At 35.3% G+C, this 20,312-nt stretch overlaps 1 protein-coding gene across 10 annotated transcripts; it reads right to left on the bottom strand.

Annotated features, from left to right (window-relative positions):
- Positions 1-53: 53 nt before the first annotated feature.
- Positions 54-20,268, bottom strand: spag17 (sperm associated antigen 17). Of its 10 annotated transcripts, none has more exons than XM_058785189.1 (43): positions 19,996-20,268; positions 19,504-19,644; positions 19,315-19,374; positions 18,950-19,081; positions 18,640-18,805; positions 18,335-18,529; positions 18,003-18,175; positions 17,652-17,813; positions 16,823-16,868; positions 16,283-16,404; positions 15,901-16,026; positions 15,683-15,796; positions 15,315-15,459; positions 15,046-15,231; positions 14,896-14,933; positions 14,670-14,771; positions 14,392-14,546; positions 13,984-14,120; positions 13,770-13,822; positions 13,429-13,683; positions 13,210-13,324; positions 12,973-13,086; positions 12,706-12,881; positions 12,456-12,582; positions 12,064-12,224; positions 11,800-11,929; positions 11,293-11,495; positions 11,090-11,222; positions 10,886-11,013; positions 10,630-10,800; positions 10,011-10,120; positions 9,496-9,626; positions 9,216-9,346; positions 8,793-8,984; positions 7,999-8,112; positions 7,820-7,874; positions 7,481-7,571; positions 7,215-7,268; positions 7,044-7,149; positions 6,606-6,699; positions 879-933; positions 635-712; positions 442-504 (listed from the first exon to the last, which is right to left on the bottom strand). In XM_058785189.1, exons 1-42 carry the CDS (start codon positions 20,104-20,106, stop codon positions 709-711), a joined length of 5,214 nt encoding a protein of 1,737 aa, XP_058641172.1. In that variant the 5' UTR covers positions 20,107-20,268; the 3' UTR covers positions 442-504; positions 635-708. The 10 variants fall into 10 exon arrangements, with proteins under 10 accessions (XP_058641177.1, XP_058641172.1, XP_058641173.1 ...); XM_058785190.1 differs by having other exon boundaries at positions 14,670-14,768; XM_058785191.1 differs by having other exon boundaries at positions 15,683-15,793.
- Positions 20,269-20,312: the final 44 nt, after the last annotated feature.

Below are 20,312 nucleotides of genomic sequence, written 5' to 3'. Positions count from 1 at the left end.
AGTGATAAATAGCATTATATAAACAAATCCAGTTTCACTGCAAAAAAAGAAAAGAAAAAACAAACAGTGCGGGGCGTCTGGGTAAAATCAATAAAACCATATGATTTATTGAAATAAACTGAACCGAATCGGTGAAAGACAGATCGGAAGACACTTCAAACGATGTGAACCGTCAAACGTCTTAAGTAAGTGGGATTTCCTTCTTTTCTCCACAGCTAGTCCAGAATTTATCTGAACCTCAGGTACTTTTGGATGACATTGGTGTGACATATAAATGACATCCGCGTTTGTTTGTCTTTTGATGATTTCATGACCAGGTGACTCTTGTAAAAGAGATTTTAATCTCAATGAGCTAACTTCAGTTTGCTAACTTAACATTTGCCAACACTAATAACTGCAGTTTCACTTCAGTAGGCTCAAAACAAGTCTTACCTTTGTTGGTCTCAATGTCTGTATCTGAGAGAGTTCTTCTCTTATCTGTATCATCTTCTTCTTCAGATCTTCCTGTAGGCCAAGACAGAGACAACTGAACTCGGTGCTAGTACCTAGAAGTGTTCATTCGTCTGTACACTTGCAGTTTATTTACAAAGCAGAGCAAATTTTGATGGCTAGGTGTGTAAACTGAGTGACTCACGTTCACGTCGATCACTTCTAAAAGATGAAAACAATCTTCTTCTGAAATAATTTTCCCCTTCATCCAGTGACAGTCTAGCTATAATAGTCCAAAATACAATTGAAATGATCAGGAATCTTTCCAGAATGCGAATATGTTGAGATTTGAAACATCTTTTACTGCTTTAATCATACATATATTAAGAAAAAATAAGAATATTGTATGTTTTTTTTTTACAATTAATTTAAATTCATAAACTACTTACTCTTTGGACGCATAGAGGAGAACGCCCAGGTTTTCCTGGGTGATGTCATTGTCACCTACACAAAAACATGTACACTTAATCATCAAGTTTCTTCCATATATTTTATCATCTCAGTCACAATCAGAAAGAAATTCATTGCAATGTAACAAAAGAGAACCTCGTTAAATGTCAAATTCGTCGCTTCTTATATGTGAGAAACTTCCAAGGTTTTTTCCCAAGGACCAAGGTTATAGTCCTTTGGATCCTTAAGTAAATATTAACTTGCCGACTCTGTCATTAATGGAAAAAGTCTTGACACTCCCTTGACTGCACGTGTGTTCAGAGATCACAGTAACCTCATACCTGCTCCATTGTTCCCAACGCCAATAAACAGCAAGTCTATTTTTATGCATTTACTCACACACTACTAAGACATTTCATATTTTATTTTTATGAAAAGCTTATAACTATATAATTTTGTGCTTCAAAACCATACTTTATGAACAGTCTCTTTGCACCAGTTATACAAAGAAGCAAGCTTAACAAAATTAAATAACAAAAATGCTTTTGCATATACATACTGCGATACTTTCACTTTTCACAGATACTTCCTGTGATAGCCACACACTACCAAAGGAAGTATCAGAATTGTGATGGTTTTGTTGTAGAGAGGTCAAACAGTAGTGGCACATGAGGTTTGCGCTTATATATCAGAAATCCTGTTCACATGGCCACCTTTAACATATATACAATGCACTTGTTAAAACAATCTGCATAAAATAGCAGTTTTATGTTGACTCTGTGTTTGTAGTTATAATCTAGTAATGTAATAATTTTAATGGAAATAAGAATGAAAAAAAAAACATCAGTAAAAATGTTAATTGTAAATGAATATTTTACATTTAAACAGACATTTAAGTTACATTTAAATGTACTGAAATACGGTAAAAATAAAATTCCAATAATTACATTAAAATATTAACTATTAAGTAAAGTTTGAAATTAGTTTTTTTTTTTTTTTTTTAAATCAATACTTTTATTCAGCAAGGATGTATTAAACTGATCAAAAGTGACAGTAAACATCTATAAGTCACAAAAGATTTTGTTAAACTTTCTAGTCATCCAAAATCCTGCAAATATCATGCTTTCCACAAAAATATTAAGCAGCAGAACTATTTTCAACATTGATGATGATGATAATAATAATAATAATAGTCTTCATTTGTAAGTCGCTTTGGAGAAAAGCATCTACTTAATGACTAAATGTAAATGTAAATGTAATAATAATAATAAGTATATATTTTTTGAGCAACGAATCAGAATTTCTGAAGATCATGTGACACTGAAGACTGGAGTAATGACTGCTGAAAATTCAGCTTTACCAACACAAGAATATATAATATTTTAAAAGAAATTAAAATAGAAAACATTTTTGTTTTTAAATATTTCAGAATTTTTTTTATTTATTTTATTAATCAAATAAATGCATCTTGAGCATAAGAAACGTACAAAAACATTACAGAAACGTTTGAATGGATTATAGTAATTTACTGTAAAATATTGTTCATATTTAAAAAAAAGTATAAAAATAAACATTTACAAAAATACCTGAAACATTGTCACTGTATTATTTTTTATTATTTATTTTAATCGTTTAATAATATTTCAAAGTTGTACTATCTATTAGTATATAGTTCAATTTGCTTTGTATCAAGAATTCTGTCATGTTTATTCCCAGTCCTTCAAACAAGAATCTCTATCCTCTCCCATACGTTTATTGCCATGTTTTCGTGAAAGACGTGGTCGTTAGTATACTCTGGGTCTTTTTATAGCTGACTGAATTCCCCACAGGACGACCTCAGGTCAGCAGTAGGTCTTCCTGTTGCCCCAGTGACTCCATCTCAGCAGTTATGTGGGAATATTTTGAGGATGCACTTCATGACTTTTGCATGTAGTAAATATTGTAGATTTGGGCCTTAAAGAGCTCATTTATGTTATTTCAGATCCAGATAGCTGCTGTTCGGAGCCTTAATTTCAGTGTAGATCAGAAATTGGATAGAGTTTTCCACCATATAATTAAACTTGGTTGAATCTTTAATGGCAAAATAACAATATATTCGCCAAATAAAGGTGTCCGAGAATCCTGTTTTTTCCTAGTGTCCTTTATGGCTCAGAACAGACAGACAGAGGCTGTGCCGGGCCGGCTGCTGGGAAAAGGAGAGTATCCTCCTCCTTCACACATCAATCAATCATTAACTCTTCCATTCATTCACCCACTCATTCTCTCTCTCTCTCATTATTCAAAATTAAAAGCTATTCATCATGTGATGAATGTGGTGGGAGAGTAGCTAGCATCTTTTTGATGCTGTTTTAAACAGCTCCTCAACACTGTTCTCAAATTACTTTTATTTCTTTTTGTCCAGTTGTTTGTCTCTTATCAAAATACAAATCAGATTGCATTGCATCAGTGACGGAAAATTTGATGACAAGATCTGACCAGTCTTGTGAAAGGTAATGTTGACTCAAGAATACCTCAGAGGAGTGCAATTCTCTTTTAAAGAAGGCTTAGAAAACAGATGTTCCTGCATGTCTCATACAACAAAAACACACTCTGACCCTAAAAAAGACATTTAGCCTACTGGAATAACATGTTCATTTAGAAGCACCTTAGTGGCAATGTTTTTTTTAGGATTAGTTTGAACTTTTAGCAGTTAAAGGGATTGTTCACCCAAAATTTTCAAAGTAATCATGACTTAAATATTTTAAGTAAACAGAGCACAAGTCATTTGGTTTGATTTTTTATTTATTTTGGTGATGTTTTAGATGGCTGTTGTATTTTCATTCCAAATCATTTTTTATTTTATGGCAGTCTGGGGATTCTGCAAAATTAGTTTCATATTAGAAATCAATTTATTCACTCGTAAAAGCACTGAATAAAATATCGTTTCTCGGGGAAAGGTTTGCGAGAGAATGCAAAAATATAATTTTTCGTCCCGTTTCATTTTTCTCCAAGATCACCAAAAAAAAAAAAAAAAAGTTTGTCCATGTATAAATGCTTAATTGAATATTTGAAGAATTAAATCCACGTCACGCCTTACCTCAGGCTCTTTCAACAAAATTAAGTTACGAGCGCAATGTCTAGGTCTCTTAACAAACAGACTTCATGAAAACAGTACTGGTACGATTCAGGTCAGACTAAATCATTGCTGACTGACATTGAGATTTAAAGTACAGGTAAATGCATACAGTACTCAGCACAGAACCGAGACAAACTAAACTGGAAGTTGAGATCTGCTCTGAATTGACTGCAGTGCAGCGGTTAACGTCAGTCAGCAGACAAGCATCAACACGTGCGCGGTACACACCCTCACCTTAAAAAGGGTCATTATTTAATGACAGTTTCTCCTTTCTGTACAGGAGGGCTGTTGTTCAGCACGGCACGGAATAAAGCAGGTCAGATGTGTCGTGTTTTATGCACTTGTGTGTGAAGATCCTGCTTGTAACAGGACATAATTCCTGCATTTCACCCCAGTGTCATTTTGGCAGGAGTCAAAAAAAAAGAGGCTTGGCTTGTACATAACTTTACAATAAGCTTTCTTACCTTACAGGTCTAGAAAGAGGACTGAAATTAGTTATTTTTTTAGACTACTTCCCTAAACACTAAAGAAACACAGGACCAGCTTGCCCCAACCTCTAGAGGGCAATATAGCACAATATTGCATATGACTCAAGCTACGTTATGTTCTTATTTTCCATTATTTTGAGTATTGTCAGGTAACAAGCTTTTATATATGAAGGAACTAGTAGGGATGGTGATGGAAAATGTCTTCTGAGATCCTGCAAATATATTATTTTATCACGTCTACTACAGTGTACAGTGAGCTTCTAGCATCAACACTAATATGTTTTATCCTGGTTTTATCTTATGAGGAAGTTGTGATATTTGCGCTGTTCTCACCACAAGAAATTTAAAAAAGCCACATAGTGAGAGTCACCTATATGTAAACCATAGTTTTTAATTTGAAAACGGTAAATAAATAAATTTTATATAATATTTATTTATTTTTATCATATGTATTTTTTTTATCGTTCATTGCATCAGTTATTTTGGCTAGTTTGACTTTACCAGGTCTTCCTGAAACTCAAGTCTTTCAACAGACAGTTTCTCCATAAATGCAGCAACTTGTAAAATAGGCAAATATTTAATTTTGCAAGTACAATTTGTGTGTGTGTCTACACATACATATAACATTGTCTATAAATGTTTATTCTTATATAAAAATGCACATATGTCGTTTCAGGTAAATGTGAACACAGTTCCTGCTTCTAAATTTGTTGGCACTTCAAAAGTTTTACTGTGCACCTGTTCTTATAAACATTGCATAATGTTTCTTGTTTATCAGTTATAAACACAACTTGTTAATTTACAGTCATTTTCATGCGGTATACCGACAGCTAACAGGTGTTTCTACAGAATTGAAAGCAAGCATTAGACATGAAAGGACATCATGCTCGTGGTTTGTAGTACAGAAACACAACATGTTAAAGGGGACTTACCACAGTGCAAATTTTCTCTCGTGTCAACGATTTGTAGTTTAAGAAGGTTGGAAGTCTTCGGTTTGATTAAATATTTACCACGCCACTTCAGCGTGCTAGCCGTCCGCAATAGTCGTTTTATGCCGGTTTACCTGCTGAACCAGTTTCGTCTATTTACTTTATCCTCACCCACCTGGAACTAGTCAAGCTCTCGCTACCATGTGATTCTTTTCACTGTCTTTGTCCTTCTCTAAGTCACTGTGCAGTCTTGTGTGTGTGTGTTTGCTTTGGTGTACGAGTCTTGAATCACTTTGCCGTTTCTGCTTTCATTTAGAGGAAGTGTTCATAGAACAGAAGAACCGAAGCGAGCTGTCAAACAGCTGAGGGGATTTCCTTATTTCAAACTTTGGTGCTTATCAGGCCTTTCCCTTACAGGTGTATCTGTGGAAATAAACGAAGCTGTTTGCTCACTGAGATGACCAAAAAATATTACCATCACTGAAAGGTGATTTAAACAATTTGTGGTTGCAATTTTCAAATTAAGCACATCTTTTTGAGCACACAAACTGGTTAACAAAGAACAGCAAGTGCAGTTTTTTGTAACATCTGCTGAATCATTCGTTACCACATGTAGCTTAATAAGCATTTCCGTTCACACACCCATTTAATGATTTTTATTTTTTTCCAAGAATATTTAAAAGTGAAGGTTTTCACTTTCATTATTAATTCTCCCCTAGGGTTTTTACTTAAGATGCTGTAATTATTCTAATCTTGGCAGACATGCTCCCATTATTGCAATAAATACTGTGAATGCCTGAGAACAGCTATTGGTGAACTAATTTTAGTAATACTTTATCATGTTGCCTTTGACATTAAGCAATAGCAGTTGCATATTTATTTGGGGGTTGTTTATATTTTTATTGAGTGGATTGGTGTGAGATTTAAAAAAAAAAACAACAAAAAAACTAAACGTATTTTTTGCAACTTTTGATATGGCATTTTAATGGCTTACACACTTCACAATTTTTGCACTATTTTTAGAGTGAGACATTTCCAGAAAATGCTGATTAATAACAGATGCCTTGGCAAAGCTTTCGCAAGTATTTAAATGCATCTGTAATTGTTGAATCAGCTAAATTACACAAAGCTCATTTCTGAAGACTTTCCATTAAAAATAATACTTAAATATTATTGTTATTCTTTAAACCTCACAGGAGCTACTTCTGCCTGATGAGGAGTCCGTGGAGAAGCGCTGCACTCTGGGGAAGGGTGGAAGATCCAGGGAGAGTGAGCTCAAGTCTAGATCCTAACAGAAGACAAGAATGGTGATATAACAGGTCCGATTTATACATTAATGTTATAGATGTCAATATGACCATTTTTATTTATATACATGCTCTATATCAGGGTTTCTCAAACTGGGGTTTTGTGAGTTAATGAACAGCTAATAAATGAAACACTTCTAAAAAATATTAAATATTTGAATAGTCTACCTGCATGTCATATTACGACTATTTACAAACATAAAAGAAAGCAAATATTTTAGGGTTTGACTGATAAAAATGTTTAGGAATCTTTGATCTAAATAAATAATGCAGACAAACTGGTTGATATTAAGCTCTAAAGAAATATTCAGACGGTTGTACTAGCCTCATCTGTAAAGAGTGACATTTCCTTCAGCTCAGGATGAAAGTATGGTGTAACGATATTTTGTCTGAGTGTGTTTCTGTGTCTTCTCTGCTCCTGGAGTTCTTGCCTGAAAGTTGGGCAAACAAATCATCTATGCATCTATTTAAGTTATTCGAACAGAATACTGTTTACCTGTGCTGGTTAATCCTATTTTCCCACAGTGACTTTTGCTTCTTTTTATTGACACTGCAAAAGCAGAAGTTGAAAGCAAACCGTATAAGAGCAATTAGTCACTATGCTCTTTCACACCTTTTGTAACATCATCTGTGGTCTGTTTTTTTTTTTTTTAAACTATAAATACCAGTCCATTGGCTGGGCAAATTTACCCACAATAAGCATGTTATTAATAACTTATTCTGGTGTATATTTTACATATTGCATATAAGACAAGAGATTACCACTTGGTAACTTTCTCTTCTCTCTTTTCCTGTAGCTCGTGGGGATGTGGAGCTACTCGCACTGCTTGAGTATAAAGAGACGCCACATCAGCTGCGACAGGAACAAAAACAGGCAAACAGTGAGAGCTTCACTATGAATGGGAGAGTTTAACAAGAGCTAAAAATCATCCAGTAGTTAAATGCCATCACTAAAAAATTTTTGTATTGCTATTTACTATACTCTCAGAAAACAAGTGATAAAATTAATTAATAAATAAAAATAAATAAAAAATAAATGATTTTATTATAATTAAATATTTAGAAATAATTCATTAATATTTCTTATTTAAATTTTCTCACCTGACAGAGGCCTTATCTCCATTGCAACTGGGGGATCTACAGCATCAGAAAGGGACTAAAACAAATGTTAAGTTTTAAATGTATTTAATGTCAATCCGGCATATACAATACAGAAATATGACCTATAGACATCTGAATGTTGAATAATTTATTAAATATGATGTTGGATCCTGTCTGACCAGTACAAGCTGCAGTAGATCGTTCTGATGAACTTTCTCCTCTGCTGTACGTGGGTCCTTCAGCTCCATCTTCTCCCACTGATTCTCTCTCTGCAGCAGCTGCTCCAAATACGCCTGTTTGATAAAACCCATTAAGCAAAAATATAATTTCAGGTATATTTCTAGTATATTTCAAAATATGCAAAAAATGTCCAAAATTGCTAATATATATTTTCAAATATATTTACATAAATATATTTTGATACTTTTTAGTTACTTATATTTCCTCATATATTTTGGGCCATTTTATATATTGTCAATTGTAAATATACATATATTGTCCAAAATGTATTAAAAAACATTTTGCGTGAAAATGAATTTTAAGATTGGACATGTATTTTCCTGCCCCTTTAAGTATATTTTGTAATATATTTTGGCATTTGAAGGTTTAAATATATTATAATATATTTTTAATTTGAAAAATATACTAAGCCATGCAGTTTAAAATATATATTTCACATATATTTAAAATATATTCTGGCCAGAAAAAATACCATATGGGAATATAATAATATATAAATATGCATAGATATAAATGTGTATATTCAAACTACTAGTTAAAAAACACACCACTTTTAAAATCACATTCAGTAGCTGGTCAGTTGCAAAATGTATGTTGACAGGAAGTGAAAAGAGAACAGTGGGTCTGGCAATATTGTGGTTTTACTGTTACACTATACTATCATCACAGAAAAGTTATAAAGTTAACCTGAAAAAACTTATTTTAAATTATTGTGTTATAGGAATTAGAGCACCTTGACTTTGTCTTGTAGGTTCCTGCGCAGTGCTTCAGTAACAGGTGGATGCTGGGTCATCTGATGCACCAGCAGCACGTCAGGGCACTCCAAAACCGGATGGATGCGGATGGAACTAGACTTTGGCGGTTTTTCCTTCAACTCAAGACTACAACCAAGGGTAGTCCCAAAAGGGGGGCCTGGAGTCTTCTTCTAAGCACCAGACATGGAAACAAACCATCAAGGCATTATAGGTAATCCATACTAAACTGCATGCTTAAAACCCATGTTTGGGAGCAAAAAAAAAAAAGATTGGATATTTAATTTGCATTTGTTTTGAGAATATAAAGCAAATTAGTTTTTTGTGCCACAGCAGGTCCAAAGTTAATACAAAAAGGAAGTTTACACCTAGATCACCTAGATCACCTATAGATTATGAATTACCTCAGATGCAGGGAATGACTCCCATTTCCTGGATTTGAGGTGTGTGGGAATGTTGTCATTGTCTTGCTTGGATGAGAGCCAATGAGAGTTGACGTCTGGGCAGGGCCTTAGCAGAGTGTTGCCAAATGATTCTGAAGAGAAATCAATCAGGAGAACAATACTTAAGGTATTTTACTTGCTGCATTAATGCAAACTTGCATTAAACATCATTTCAAAAGGATTGATGTTGAAAATAAAGGCCAGTAACATAATGCAAAGGATGAATGGAAAGTGTCCTGACGTTGTGAGTCTGGTAGTGGGTCGGTGAGGACGGCGATAGAAGAGTCACAGTAAGCCTTCTGTAGGAGATCTTCCACATCTTGAGCTCTCAGCAGCTCGGAGGCTGAACAGTCCTCATGCACCACAAATAACCTCAAAGACACAACAATTATTCTGTCACTTCTGACCTTATTTCATACTTGCTTATTAAAAGTATTAATTCTTTTCGAAAACAAATCTAACTGCTTTAAATATATTTGTACAGTACTGTATTTAGACAGAGAGAAAAGCCTGTGACTGCACAACAGGTGCATTGCATTAAATAACTGCATAACAACAATAGCAGATAAAAATAACATGTCTTATTGTAATACTTATTTCTGCAGTCAATATTTTTTATAAATCTTCCTGATATCCTACATAGCTACGCTAGTTTCATGTCTAGTCTTTTAACTTTTTTCAGTAAACTTTTAATCTCTAAGAAAATCTACTTTAAGTGACCTTGGGTCGTTGGGTGTGTATTCTGAAGGGACTTACCTGGGTGGGTGTGTTTTAAAGCCAGCATTCTGTTGAAGCTCTGCTTCTGGCTCTGGCTCTTTTGTTTCTGATACATTAGCCGTGATAGTAACCTGACCATCTGCATTAACCTGCATAGAATATGTCCTGGATTTTCATTCAGGATGACTTGGATAGAAGAGTCTGTTGTCACTTCAATGTTGTTATTGTTAACTAAAACTAAACTTGTTTTCAGTAACTGAAATGAAGCTGAATATATAATATTCAATGAAAAACGTAAACTTAAAAAAACCCTAAATGAAATTGAAATATTGCCCTGGCAAGTATTAAAATAACATCATAAAATTATATTACAAAAATAATAAAATATTTAAAAAAAACTAATAAAAATGAGAAAAGCATAAAAATGCTAAAAAAATAAAATAAAATAAAATTTAAAATTATGAAAAGTAAAGTACTTGTCACTTTGCAACAGCCGCACAGAATTGCTGAATTGTTGTTTACATCCTCTCAAGTGTTTAAAAAAAATCATTAAATTAAATTGAAGTTTGCACTTACAAAAACAATTATACTCAATTAATTTAAAGCTGACCATAACTAGAAAAATACATATTCACAATAGACATTTCATGGAAAGTACTTGAAAGTGGTTCCCCTCGGGGTCTGTCACATGACATAGGATATCTGCTCTGTGGTTCATCACATATTGGCCTAGTGGGTTCCTCTCTGATTGCTCCTGAGACTGGTGAGATGTGTACACCGTCCCACCTTCCTTATCAATATGAAGAACACCTCCACCATGAGGATAAATCTACAATAAAGTTGAAGAGAGGAGAGAGGATTTACACATGATTTTGACACATATATCTCACATATTCTTCCATCCATCCTCTTACTTGATATGATCCATGAGCAGTTGCGCTGATGGAGGTGCCATCCCCGAAAATAACATCACATGCTCTTCCTTCATAGTCCATTATCACCGTTGCAAATTCTGCTTTTTCCACCCAAACAAGTTTCTCTCCTGAAATCAGATTTAATCACTTACTGTCAACACTAAGAATCTTTTATAAGGTTACTGCATAAAAACAATCTTGCACCTGAGCTTAGATGTTGTTGTAGCTCCCCCTGCTTGTAGAAGGTGGTAACACGCGTCCCATCAGCATGATCCACAATCACCGTTCCATCTTTCTTCAGCACAGACAGCACTTTGTCCTCTCTTGTGACCACAGCCTGTACATGTATCATTTGTATTACAACAATCAGCTATTGACACCAATGAGATGAATCACAAGACACTTACTGTCCCACTGAAGGGGTCTGTAGCATGATAGGCCAGTATCGGCTGCACTTTAACTTCCTTTCCAGCCACAGAGGCGACTCTGAAGCCAGAGGGGGTTGTGGTGGTCCAAGAGCCCCCGTTAATCTCGAGATAGTATTTTGTTTTTTCATTTTCTGTGGACTTTTGTTGCTCATCCTCTGTATTTACCTTAGAATCAGCCTTGCCTATGAGAGAAAAAAAAATGTTGAATATACTTAAAGTGGACATTACAGTCTCTCTCATTCATACACTTATTCATATTCATATACTTATCAAAAGTGTGAGGTCAGTATGATTTTTTTTAAAGAAATATATTTCAGCAAGGATGCATTAAACTGAAAAAAAAATGACAGTAAAGACTTAATGTTTCAAAAGATTCCTACACCAGATTTCTTTTTCAGTGTATATAGTGTGAATAAATAAATCAGTGTCTTAACATGTTTTCAGTAATGGTTTTCAATTTGTTTGCACTGATGTGGTATTAGCTACCTTTCTTGTCTTTAGTGTCCACTGTCATCTCTTTAATAGGATCTTCCTCCTTTAGGAGTGTACGTGGAACCAGCACACACACTGGTCCAGAGTCTGGACTCGTACTGACTGTACCATCTGCAAATAGGACCTGAAACACACACACATATATTGTATACTTCCTTCATGAGGTCATTATTTCATTAGAATTGTGCTTTATGTCCTATATTATCTGTATTATGTGGCAGAAAAGGTGCACATGCAATCGTGTGTATATGTGAATACCTCAGTAGATCCATCTGTCTTGTGTTTGATGACAGTCCCTCTGCCGGTGATGACCCTGGAGACCTCAGTGTGTATGCTGAAGTCTGAGGTCAGATCTGATCTAGACCCTGCATTATAAAATCTCTGTCGTAGCAGCAGGGATCGGACACAAGAGTCCCCATCTGAAAAAACACAGATAAGACCTTACAGATGTTCTCTGTGTCTTGAAACAAAGAGAAACTGTAAATAAAACAGGGTAGGCCTATTCTTCAATATTAAAGGCTAGTTATATAGAATGACAAGTCATGAGAGCTCAGTATGTTTTTACTAATGCTTTTATCATGATTAATACAGAGCAGAAATGAGTAAACCTTATGGTGCATGAATTTTATGTACACAAAAAAGCATCTCACCTGCTGAGTCCTCACAATCAAAGTACAGGATGAGTCCATTGGGAAGAGATACATGCAGATTGAGGAACAGTGGAAGAGCAGAATCGTCTCTGGGCTCACAGTGTACCTCAGGCACCTCAGAAACACACTTTTGTGAAGGAGATAACGGCTATTTAGTTATAATGAATTGAATGCTAATCTAAACAACACATAACTCATTTAAAACCTAACTAACCAACATTTTTTCCATTATTATACTTTGTCCAATTACCTGTTCCTGTAGTTGCTGGTCTGTACAGATGGCATTGGGCACAGGGGGTTGGAGAGTTTGACCTCTTGTTTTATTCGTTTTGCTCTGACTGCAGGAGAGCTGAATGCCATTGGCCAGTACAGCATGAAAAGAGCCAAATTTCTCGGTCTCACAGTCTGGTTTGACTCCATCAGCAGCTGGATTGGGCAAAACAATGAACAGAGTAGATATTTAAGATTTTTTTTAAACATTTTATGCAAGCTATTGGAATAGTTTTGCAGCACATACCTTGTTTACTGAACATGTCAAAATCCTTTAGTTTGTCCTCTTTTTTTCTCTCTGAAATGTGTGTGTAGAAGTGATGGCCATCCTTGTTTACACATACTTTCACTTCTGTCAGCCCTAGAGATGTAAACCAATCATTTAAGGTTAAAAGGTTAAGTTCATAATATAAGGTTAACCAATTTATATAAGACATAAAATGTATTTGTGGGTGTACTTTTTTGCCTGTTTGGATTCTCAAACCTTGTGTGAAGTGAAAACTCTCCACATCAATTTGTCCTCCATCACAGGGATAGAGAGTCTGAACTTTGCCAGCAATCTGTACCAGTTTTCCATTTAAATTGTATCCTGTGAAAACCTGTGTGAATTATACAACCATTCAGACATTTCATTTCAAATTTACCACCATCAAATCTAGACTATAGCCAAGAAGCATTTTATGTGGAAATATATATTTCAGACATTTGTTCTCATCTCATTTGCTGGTTCTTGAGGCGTCTCTAGAATGTCTCTGGTCTTGTCTCTAGGCAGTGTAGCTGAGCTGGGTGTTTTTGACATGTTGTCTCTACTCTTTCTTGAGGATAGCGGAGTCTTCTTGTTTTCCTTTACTGAGTCTATTCTCTCTCCTACTTTCGGTGTTGCTTTTCCTCCTTTTTCTTTCTTAGTCTTTTTGGATTGTTCCTCCTCCTTTAATCTTTCCTGCTCGATCTTCCATGCCTACAGTAAATACATGAGAAGAAAGCCCAGTGTAATCTGAAAATGTGTATAATATAAATATTTATATGTTATGGTTAACAACTCACTTTGAGAGAGTCCTCTCTTATATACGGTTCTAATGTGTCTGAGATTGGGGAGTCTAAAAGAAATAAGCTCAGTTTTAAACATGCACATCATTAAATTCATAGTAGCCTACTGTATTTTTAAATATCTAATATAGTTGATGTATAGATATGTTGTCTATATGTTTTCTCTTTGCTCAGAGACATATATATTTGACATTAGTTATGGATATGTTGCCTCTCTTCCTGTCAGTCTCTGAAGGGGTTTGAATGGGAGTTCTTTCAGCCTCTTTCTTCTCCTGCTCCATTTGCCATTTTTCTTCTTCCTGCCTGGTCCATTCACTGATTGAGTCTGCCACATATTCCAAGTAGTTTCTACAAGAATATTACATTATACTGTATTATATTATATTATAACATTCTGCATATTTTGTAACTGATATTTTTAACTTTAAATGTCAATGTAGCATTTACTCAGTAGAATGTTCCAATATTGTCAACATAGTAGGAAAACTAAAAATGTAAATTTGTAATTAAAAATCTTGGTATTGGAAAAATGATCATTAAATGCATCAAGCAAATGTTTACAAATAAATTGGCTTTGGATTATTGGACCATGTAAAATTGTGACGATGAGACAAAGTACCTGAAGCCTACATCTGTGTGAAGTGATGCATCCCAGAATTCTTTGCAACTACTCTGAGGGCTCATGGGATTGTGGCAGATGACATATATTGCATTGTCTCTGCTACAGTAAAATGTGTCCACACATCTATAAGTCTCCCACGCAGACTGAAGGACCTGAAAATGCAGAAAAATTCCTAATTTGTTGTCATCTTTTATTGCAATTTCTAATAGATTTTCTAAATTATATTGCAAAAATATCAAACATAAGGATGCAATGTGAGATTTGAAGGTGGGTACCTGCGGGAAAACATGAGCACTGTGCTTCTCTACAAAGTTCCAGTGTCCCAACTGACGAATCAATGACTTCTGGAGATCTGGTACAGTTACTTCATGACTCTGCTTTGATTAAATGTATTAATATATTAAAAAACAATCACTTGCTCATGATAGTGTCAATATAAATGTTTCATTTAATTATAAAATGTTCAAATTTCAGCTTTTTCCCCCAAAACTTCAGTCATACCGTTTGTTCGTCATTCCCAGCACTGCTTTTTGCTGATCCTTACAAATTAAAACAACAAAAGGCCGACATTGCTTTAAAATTATTTGTTTAGAATTGAAATGTATTTGTATCTCTTGAAGTAAACGGGCTGCTCTTGTGCTCTCATTGCACCTGGTATCCTTCTGTTGCTCCAGTACAGGTGTTTGGTGAATTCAACAGGGTTGTCCCATGGTGTGGGGTTTGGAGGATCTGATGGAGATCCTTTAATACAGCCGTTCTCATCCACTGTAGTCAACGGCATGCTCTCAAACACAAACAGCTGGAGAAGCCTCTGTAGCTCCGACCAGCTCATTGATTCTGAAGATACACATTAAGAATTGACTTTGGGAAGAACTGGGTAAGTTAATGTAAAACAGTAATTCATTGTCGTTCCTCCTCACTGTCAGTGCAGAAATGCAGTAGCTCCTGTGATCTGGTCAGTCTATTGATGGCGCTCTCAGTGTGTCTGGACATCAGGTTGGTCCACACATGGCTTTGCTTCATGATGTCTGCTTCAATTTTGATGACATCAAAACCATCTAGGACCTGTAACATATGCATAAGTACAACACTTTTGGTTGATAATTTAGAGGCCTTAGAAATTTGCCTTAATATGATACAGTAGGCTTTGGGGTTTAAACATGATCAGTGTATCCAAGAGGGCTAATGCACATAATAAAACATATGTGTGTGCTTTCAAACATTTTTGTGTTTGAATCCAACATCCTTTTTTATTATGAGCCTCGTGAATGTATATTCACATGCTCACAGGAAGCTGATGGAGTCTCCTCGCTCTCTCATCATGGTGATTGAGCAGGAGAGGGTGTTTCAGATCAGTATTCTTTGGGCTTTTCTGCATATCAAGATCCTCCATGAAATCCTGCTATTACACAAGTATAGAAAAAACTATAGTTAGATTTTGATTTAGAAACCCAGTGACTCATTCTTTTTTGCTGTTGTAGCATTGGTGTAATCCATACATTTTACCTTCTTGTCTTCTTCATCCTGTGGCAGACTCAGCACAGATGAGAGCATATAACTGATTAGATCTTGATCGGTTTTATTAAAGTGCTCTTGTGAATCAACGGATCCTTCCTGTTCTGAAGCCAACACCTAAAAATCTCACAGGAAGTCAAATTTAGCAGCCAAATCTTCAAAGAAATAAACATCTTGCAGCAGATGTGCCTCGTTCAGTAGGGCATGTGTACCCATTTGATCATAAAACCTGTGTGCAAATGTTAATCAAAGGGAAGTTGCAAATTTTTGTTTATTTTTATATTTATGTATGTATGCTCATACAGTGATATGTTCAACATTCTTTTATCTTTTCAAATTGTTGGTTATATTGAATCCTGCAAAGTGCCCTTACCTGCTCCAGCATGCAATGCAGTATAAGAGGCACAGATGTGATTTCTGTAGGAATCCTGTCCAGTAAGTCACAGTAGTATCTCATATCCACCTCTGTGCTCAGAACAGGAGACTCTAGCTCTGCTGTGGAAACCCAAAGGTTGAATTTAGGATATATTGATGCCATATATAACATAAAAAATTATATGTGAGGGAGCACAGGGATTTTGTGCTCTTATTTTAAATGACACTACATGAATTAAATACGACTTTAATAAATGTTATTGTTTTTGATTGCATTTTGCATGAACATCAGTGGGAGACTGTGTAACTTAAACCTTACATTTCTATGTATATTTTATATTGTGCTCTTATTTTTAATGACACAACATGAATTCATTTCAAATTTTAATGACATTGTTTTTATTACATTCTTCATGAAAGTCAATGAGAGATTGTGGAACTTTAATCATATTTTTTTCTATCTGCATATGTAAATGTAAATGTAAATGTAAAAAATATGTAAAACCAAAGCTCAGTAACAGTGTATCATGTTTTGTACCAGGGTCTTCCTCTGAAACTACTTTCTTCCTTGGGGTTTGTAAAACCTAAAACATAAACCATGATAAATATCACCACCAAAAAAACAACATGCACATCCTGCCACAAGATTCTTCAGAAATTAACAGTTTTTTTTTCTTTTTTTTTTTCCTGCACTTGCATAAGTGATTAAGGTTAAGACTCATGACTGTCAATATGTTCTCTAAATGTAAAGGTCTAGAGAGCACACAATGAGTTGTATTAGAAACACGTCAAAGTTTGAAAAAAGCCACTTCCAACCAACCTCCATTACTTTTTAATTAATCTTTCAAAATTGCTCCCAAATACTAGAATTGCACCCTTAAATTACTGTTCCCTCTGATCACACTGCAAAAATATAATGCTCTTCCTCTTCCGTATTTTTGTCTTGTTTTCCAATCTCTAAAGATTTTTATATCAAGATACAAAAGCAAAATGACATACATGTAAGAGGTCTTGTTTACAGTAAAATTGATTAAAATGAAGTGAGCTGATTTATGATAAAAAAAAAAATAGTTTTAAGCTTAAACTCTCTTAATTTAGTTCAGTTTTTCAAGACTTTGCATTACATTTAGTAAATGTACTGTATCTTGATTTATGGATGATTATATTTGTAACAAAATATATAATATTATAATATATAATATTAATTTTTTGCAATGCATGTGACATTTAATGCCATGACTTTATGGATTTAAGACCTTTTAAGGCCTTAAATTGTGGAAAGGCCAATTAAGACTTTAATACCCACGAAAACCCTATACCTTTTCTGGCATATTAACAGCATACTATCAGTAAAGGCTGATGTGTACCTCAGTGGAGCTCTGAGGTCGGGACTGCTGGATGGATCTGCAGGCCTCTGGCACCTGGATCAACCTCATACAGCTGAGATAATGGCTGTACTGTCTCCTCCAGTCCAGGCTGTCATATACCAGACATGCCACCCTCTCAAATATAGCAGCTCCAAACGCCAGCTACAGAGAGTAGTGGAAGATAGAGTAATGTAATATGTGGAACCTTAATGATACCACATGCAATGATCTGCACAAGGGTTTAAGATACATTATAACAATAAACACACAAAACCTATTAAACAAAAACAGAAAAACCTAAATCACAAGTCTTATTTGGTAGAAGAAAGTGTACTTCTTGTTCTCCGTTACCATTGCTTCAGTGTTGCTTTTGTCCTGGGGCAGCAAATGGATCTTCACACTATAGTTCAACCTGGCCACATCACCGAGTCTGGATCCCATATTCCCACTGTTCAACACTTGATCCAGCTGCTTCCAGAACACATCTAGCTCCCCCTGCCGCTTTTGTTTCAGAGTATCAACTTCTAAACACAGGACGAGTTGAAACTGGGTGATTTTAAATCTTGATTTGCATGCACACAAATTTAACATAAGCTTTCCGATGTGAGCTAGCAAACATATTCTGCATGCACTATGTAATATAATTATTATGTATAAGCGTAATCAAATTCTTAGCAATTTGCCTTGATCTTCAGTTGAGTGGTGATTCTCCTCTACCACTGTTTCCTCTGGAGCCTCTGATTGGTCTTCTCTCTCTAAGCCCAGTTTAATGATATTGGCCACGTGGATACCCAGAGAGTCCAATGCATAGATTAAATGAGGCTGGCAGAACCCCACAATCAGAATGTAGTGCTGCGGCCCGTCATCAGGCTCATCATCTGAACACATATGTTCAAAGACAAAATTAAAACACTGTTCACGAACTCATTTTACTTCTGTATTCTGACAAATACAGACATCTGACAAGAAACAATACAGAAATGGACACCTATGTATTTGATTATATTTTCCTCTTCCCCTCTGCGTTTGAGATTGGTGTCTTTGGTTGGAGCTGGAGGCTCAGCAGCTTTCTTCCCCTTTGCTCCTCCTTTACCCCCCTGGTCCTTGCCGGCAGAATTCAGTCTTGCTTTAGCATGTGCATTATCCTCGATAGCCTTTAATACACATATTCTGTGTTACTGTTCATCAGAGACATGTTAGAAATGCATGCATTGTATATTTGATTAGAATTTATCACAAACGCAGTGTAAATTTGAATAGAATATTTATGACATGAGCTCTTTGTAAAAAGCTCTCACTTTCTGCTCAGCAGCCCTCCTTGCAATGTCATTGTTTTTGATGGTCAGAAGCTGAAACTTTATTAATTTTGCCATCAGGTCCACAGTAATTTCCTCTCCAACATCCATTATAGACTTTGCAACTTCAGTCACCTACAGAAGCACAAATAACGTTTAACTGAAACCATGAATAGACAACATAATTTAACATAATTTTGTTTATTATTATTATTATTTATTTATTTTAACTTTCAAACTGGTTGTTTTTTCTGCTCCAAAACTATACACCCATCATGGGATGACTGGAACTATACATGATCAATATATTTTTGTGACTATAACACTATACTGACATTTCTATTTTTATGGTGAATAATAATACCCACCTCACAAAACATGGGAACATCTTTGGTCTTTCTGGTCTTTGGGTTTCCCAGTTCATTGATCTGTGTCACAGTAATGAAACATAATTAAATTTCATTCCTTTCCATCACACCCATCTACAATTAACTCATTAATAATACTCTCGAATGATCTGATGTGAATCCTCACTGAATAGAAACCATATTTCAGACCTTTTCCAGAGTGTCCTCCCAGGACAGCACACTGAAGAGCTTGCGCAGGGGCTGCTGGACCGCCTGCAGGAGGGCGCTGATGAGCTGTTCGTCTTCTGCTCTTTCTGCCTGCACCATAGACAGACTGGCCCTCCAGTCATTCTAGAGTCATGCATGATTAAAAGGAGACAAAAACAACTTTTTGTCTGTTGAAACAAACAAACATACATTCTACATACATACAATTTTAGGGGCTGACAGGCCTAGTCACCATTCACTTTCATTGTATATTTTTCCATACAGTGAAAGTAAATGGTGACTGATATTGACATTCCGTCACACATTAGGTCAAAATGTTTAGAACAACATGAAGATGTAAGTAAATGATGCTGATTTGTAAGTAACACACTGTTAGTAAATGACAAGTAAATTATGCTGATTTGAATAGATAATTTAGAAGATGAAGTAGAAGAAGAAACAACAACGGTTTCTTGAGGATCATTTATATATTACCTCTTCAAATACAGCAGAAGTAAGAGCTGTTTCCCAGTTTTTATAAGCAGCAGCTGGCCCAGTTGGAGTTACCCCAGATGGAGTAGCACTTTTATTCCGTTTGGGCGGCATATTCACTCTAATTTCATTAAACTCACTAATTTCACTCTCAGTATGAAGTCGGTTGTAATAAATACTATCATTAAGTTATTTTTACTTATTGTTCTTGTACTTTAAAGTGTTAACTCTAACAAAAGTTTGCATGTCTGATCAAAGTTTCCAAACGCTTCGTGGTAACCTATGGAAACCAAACAGATCTGCGTATTCTACGCGACGCG

This window comes from Onychostoma macrolepis, chromosome 08 (genome assembly GCF_012432095.1).
Source record: "Onychostoma macrolepis isolate SWU-2019 chromosome 08, ASM1243209v1, whole genome shotgun sequence".
Taxonomy (NCBI): domain Eukaryota; kingdom Metazoa; phylum Chordata; class Actinopteri; order Cypriniformes; family Cyprinidae; genus Onychostoma; species Onychostoma macrolepis.
This window is presented reverse-complemented; position numbering and strand designations above follow the sequence as displayed.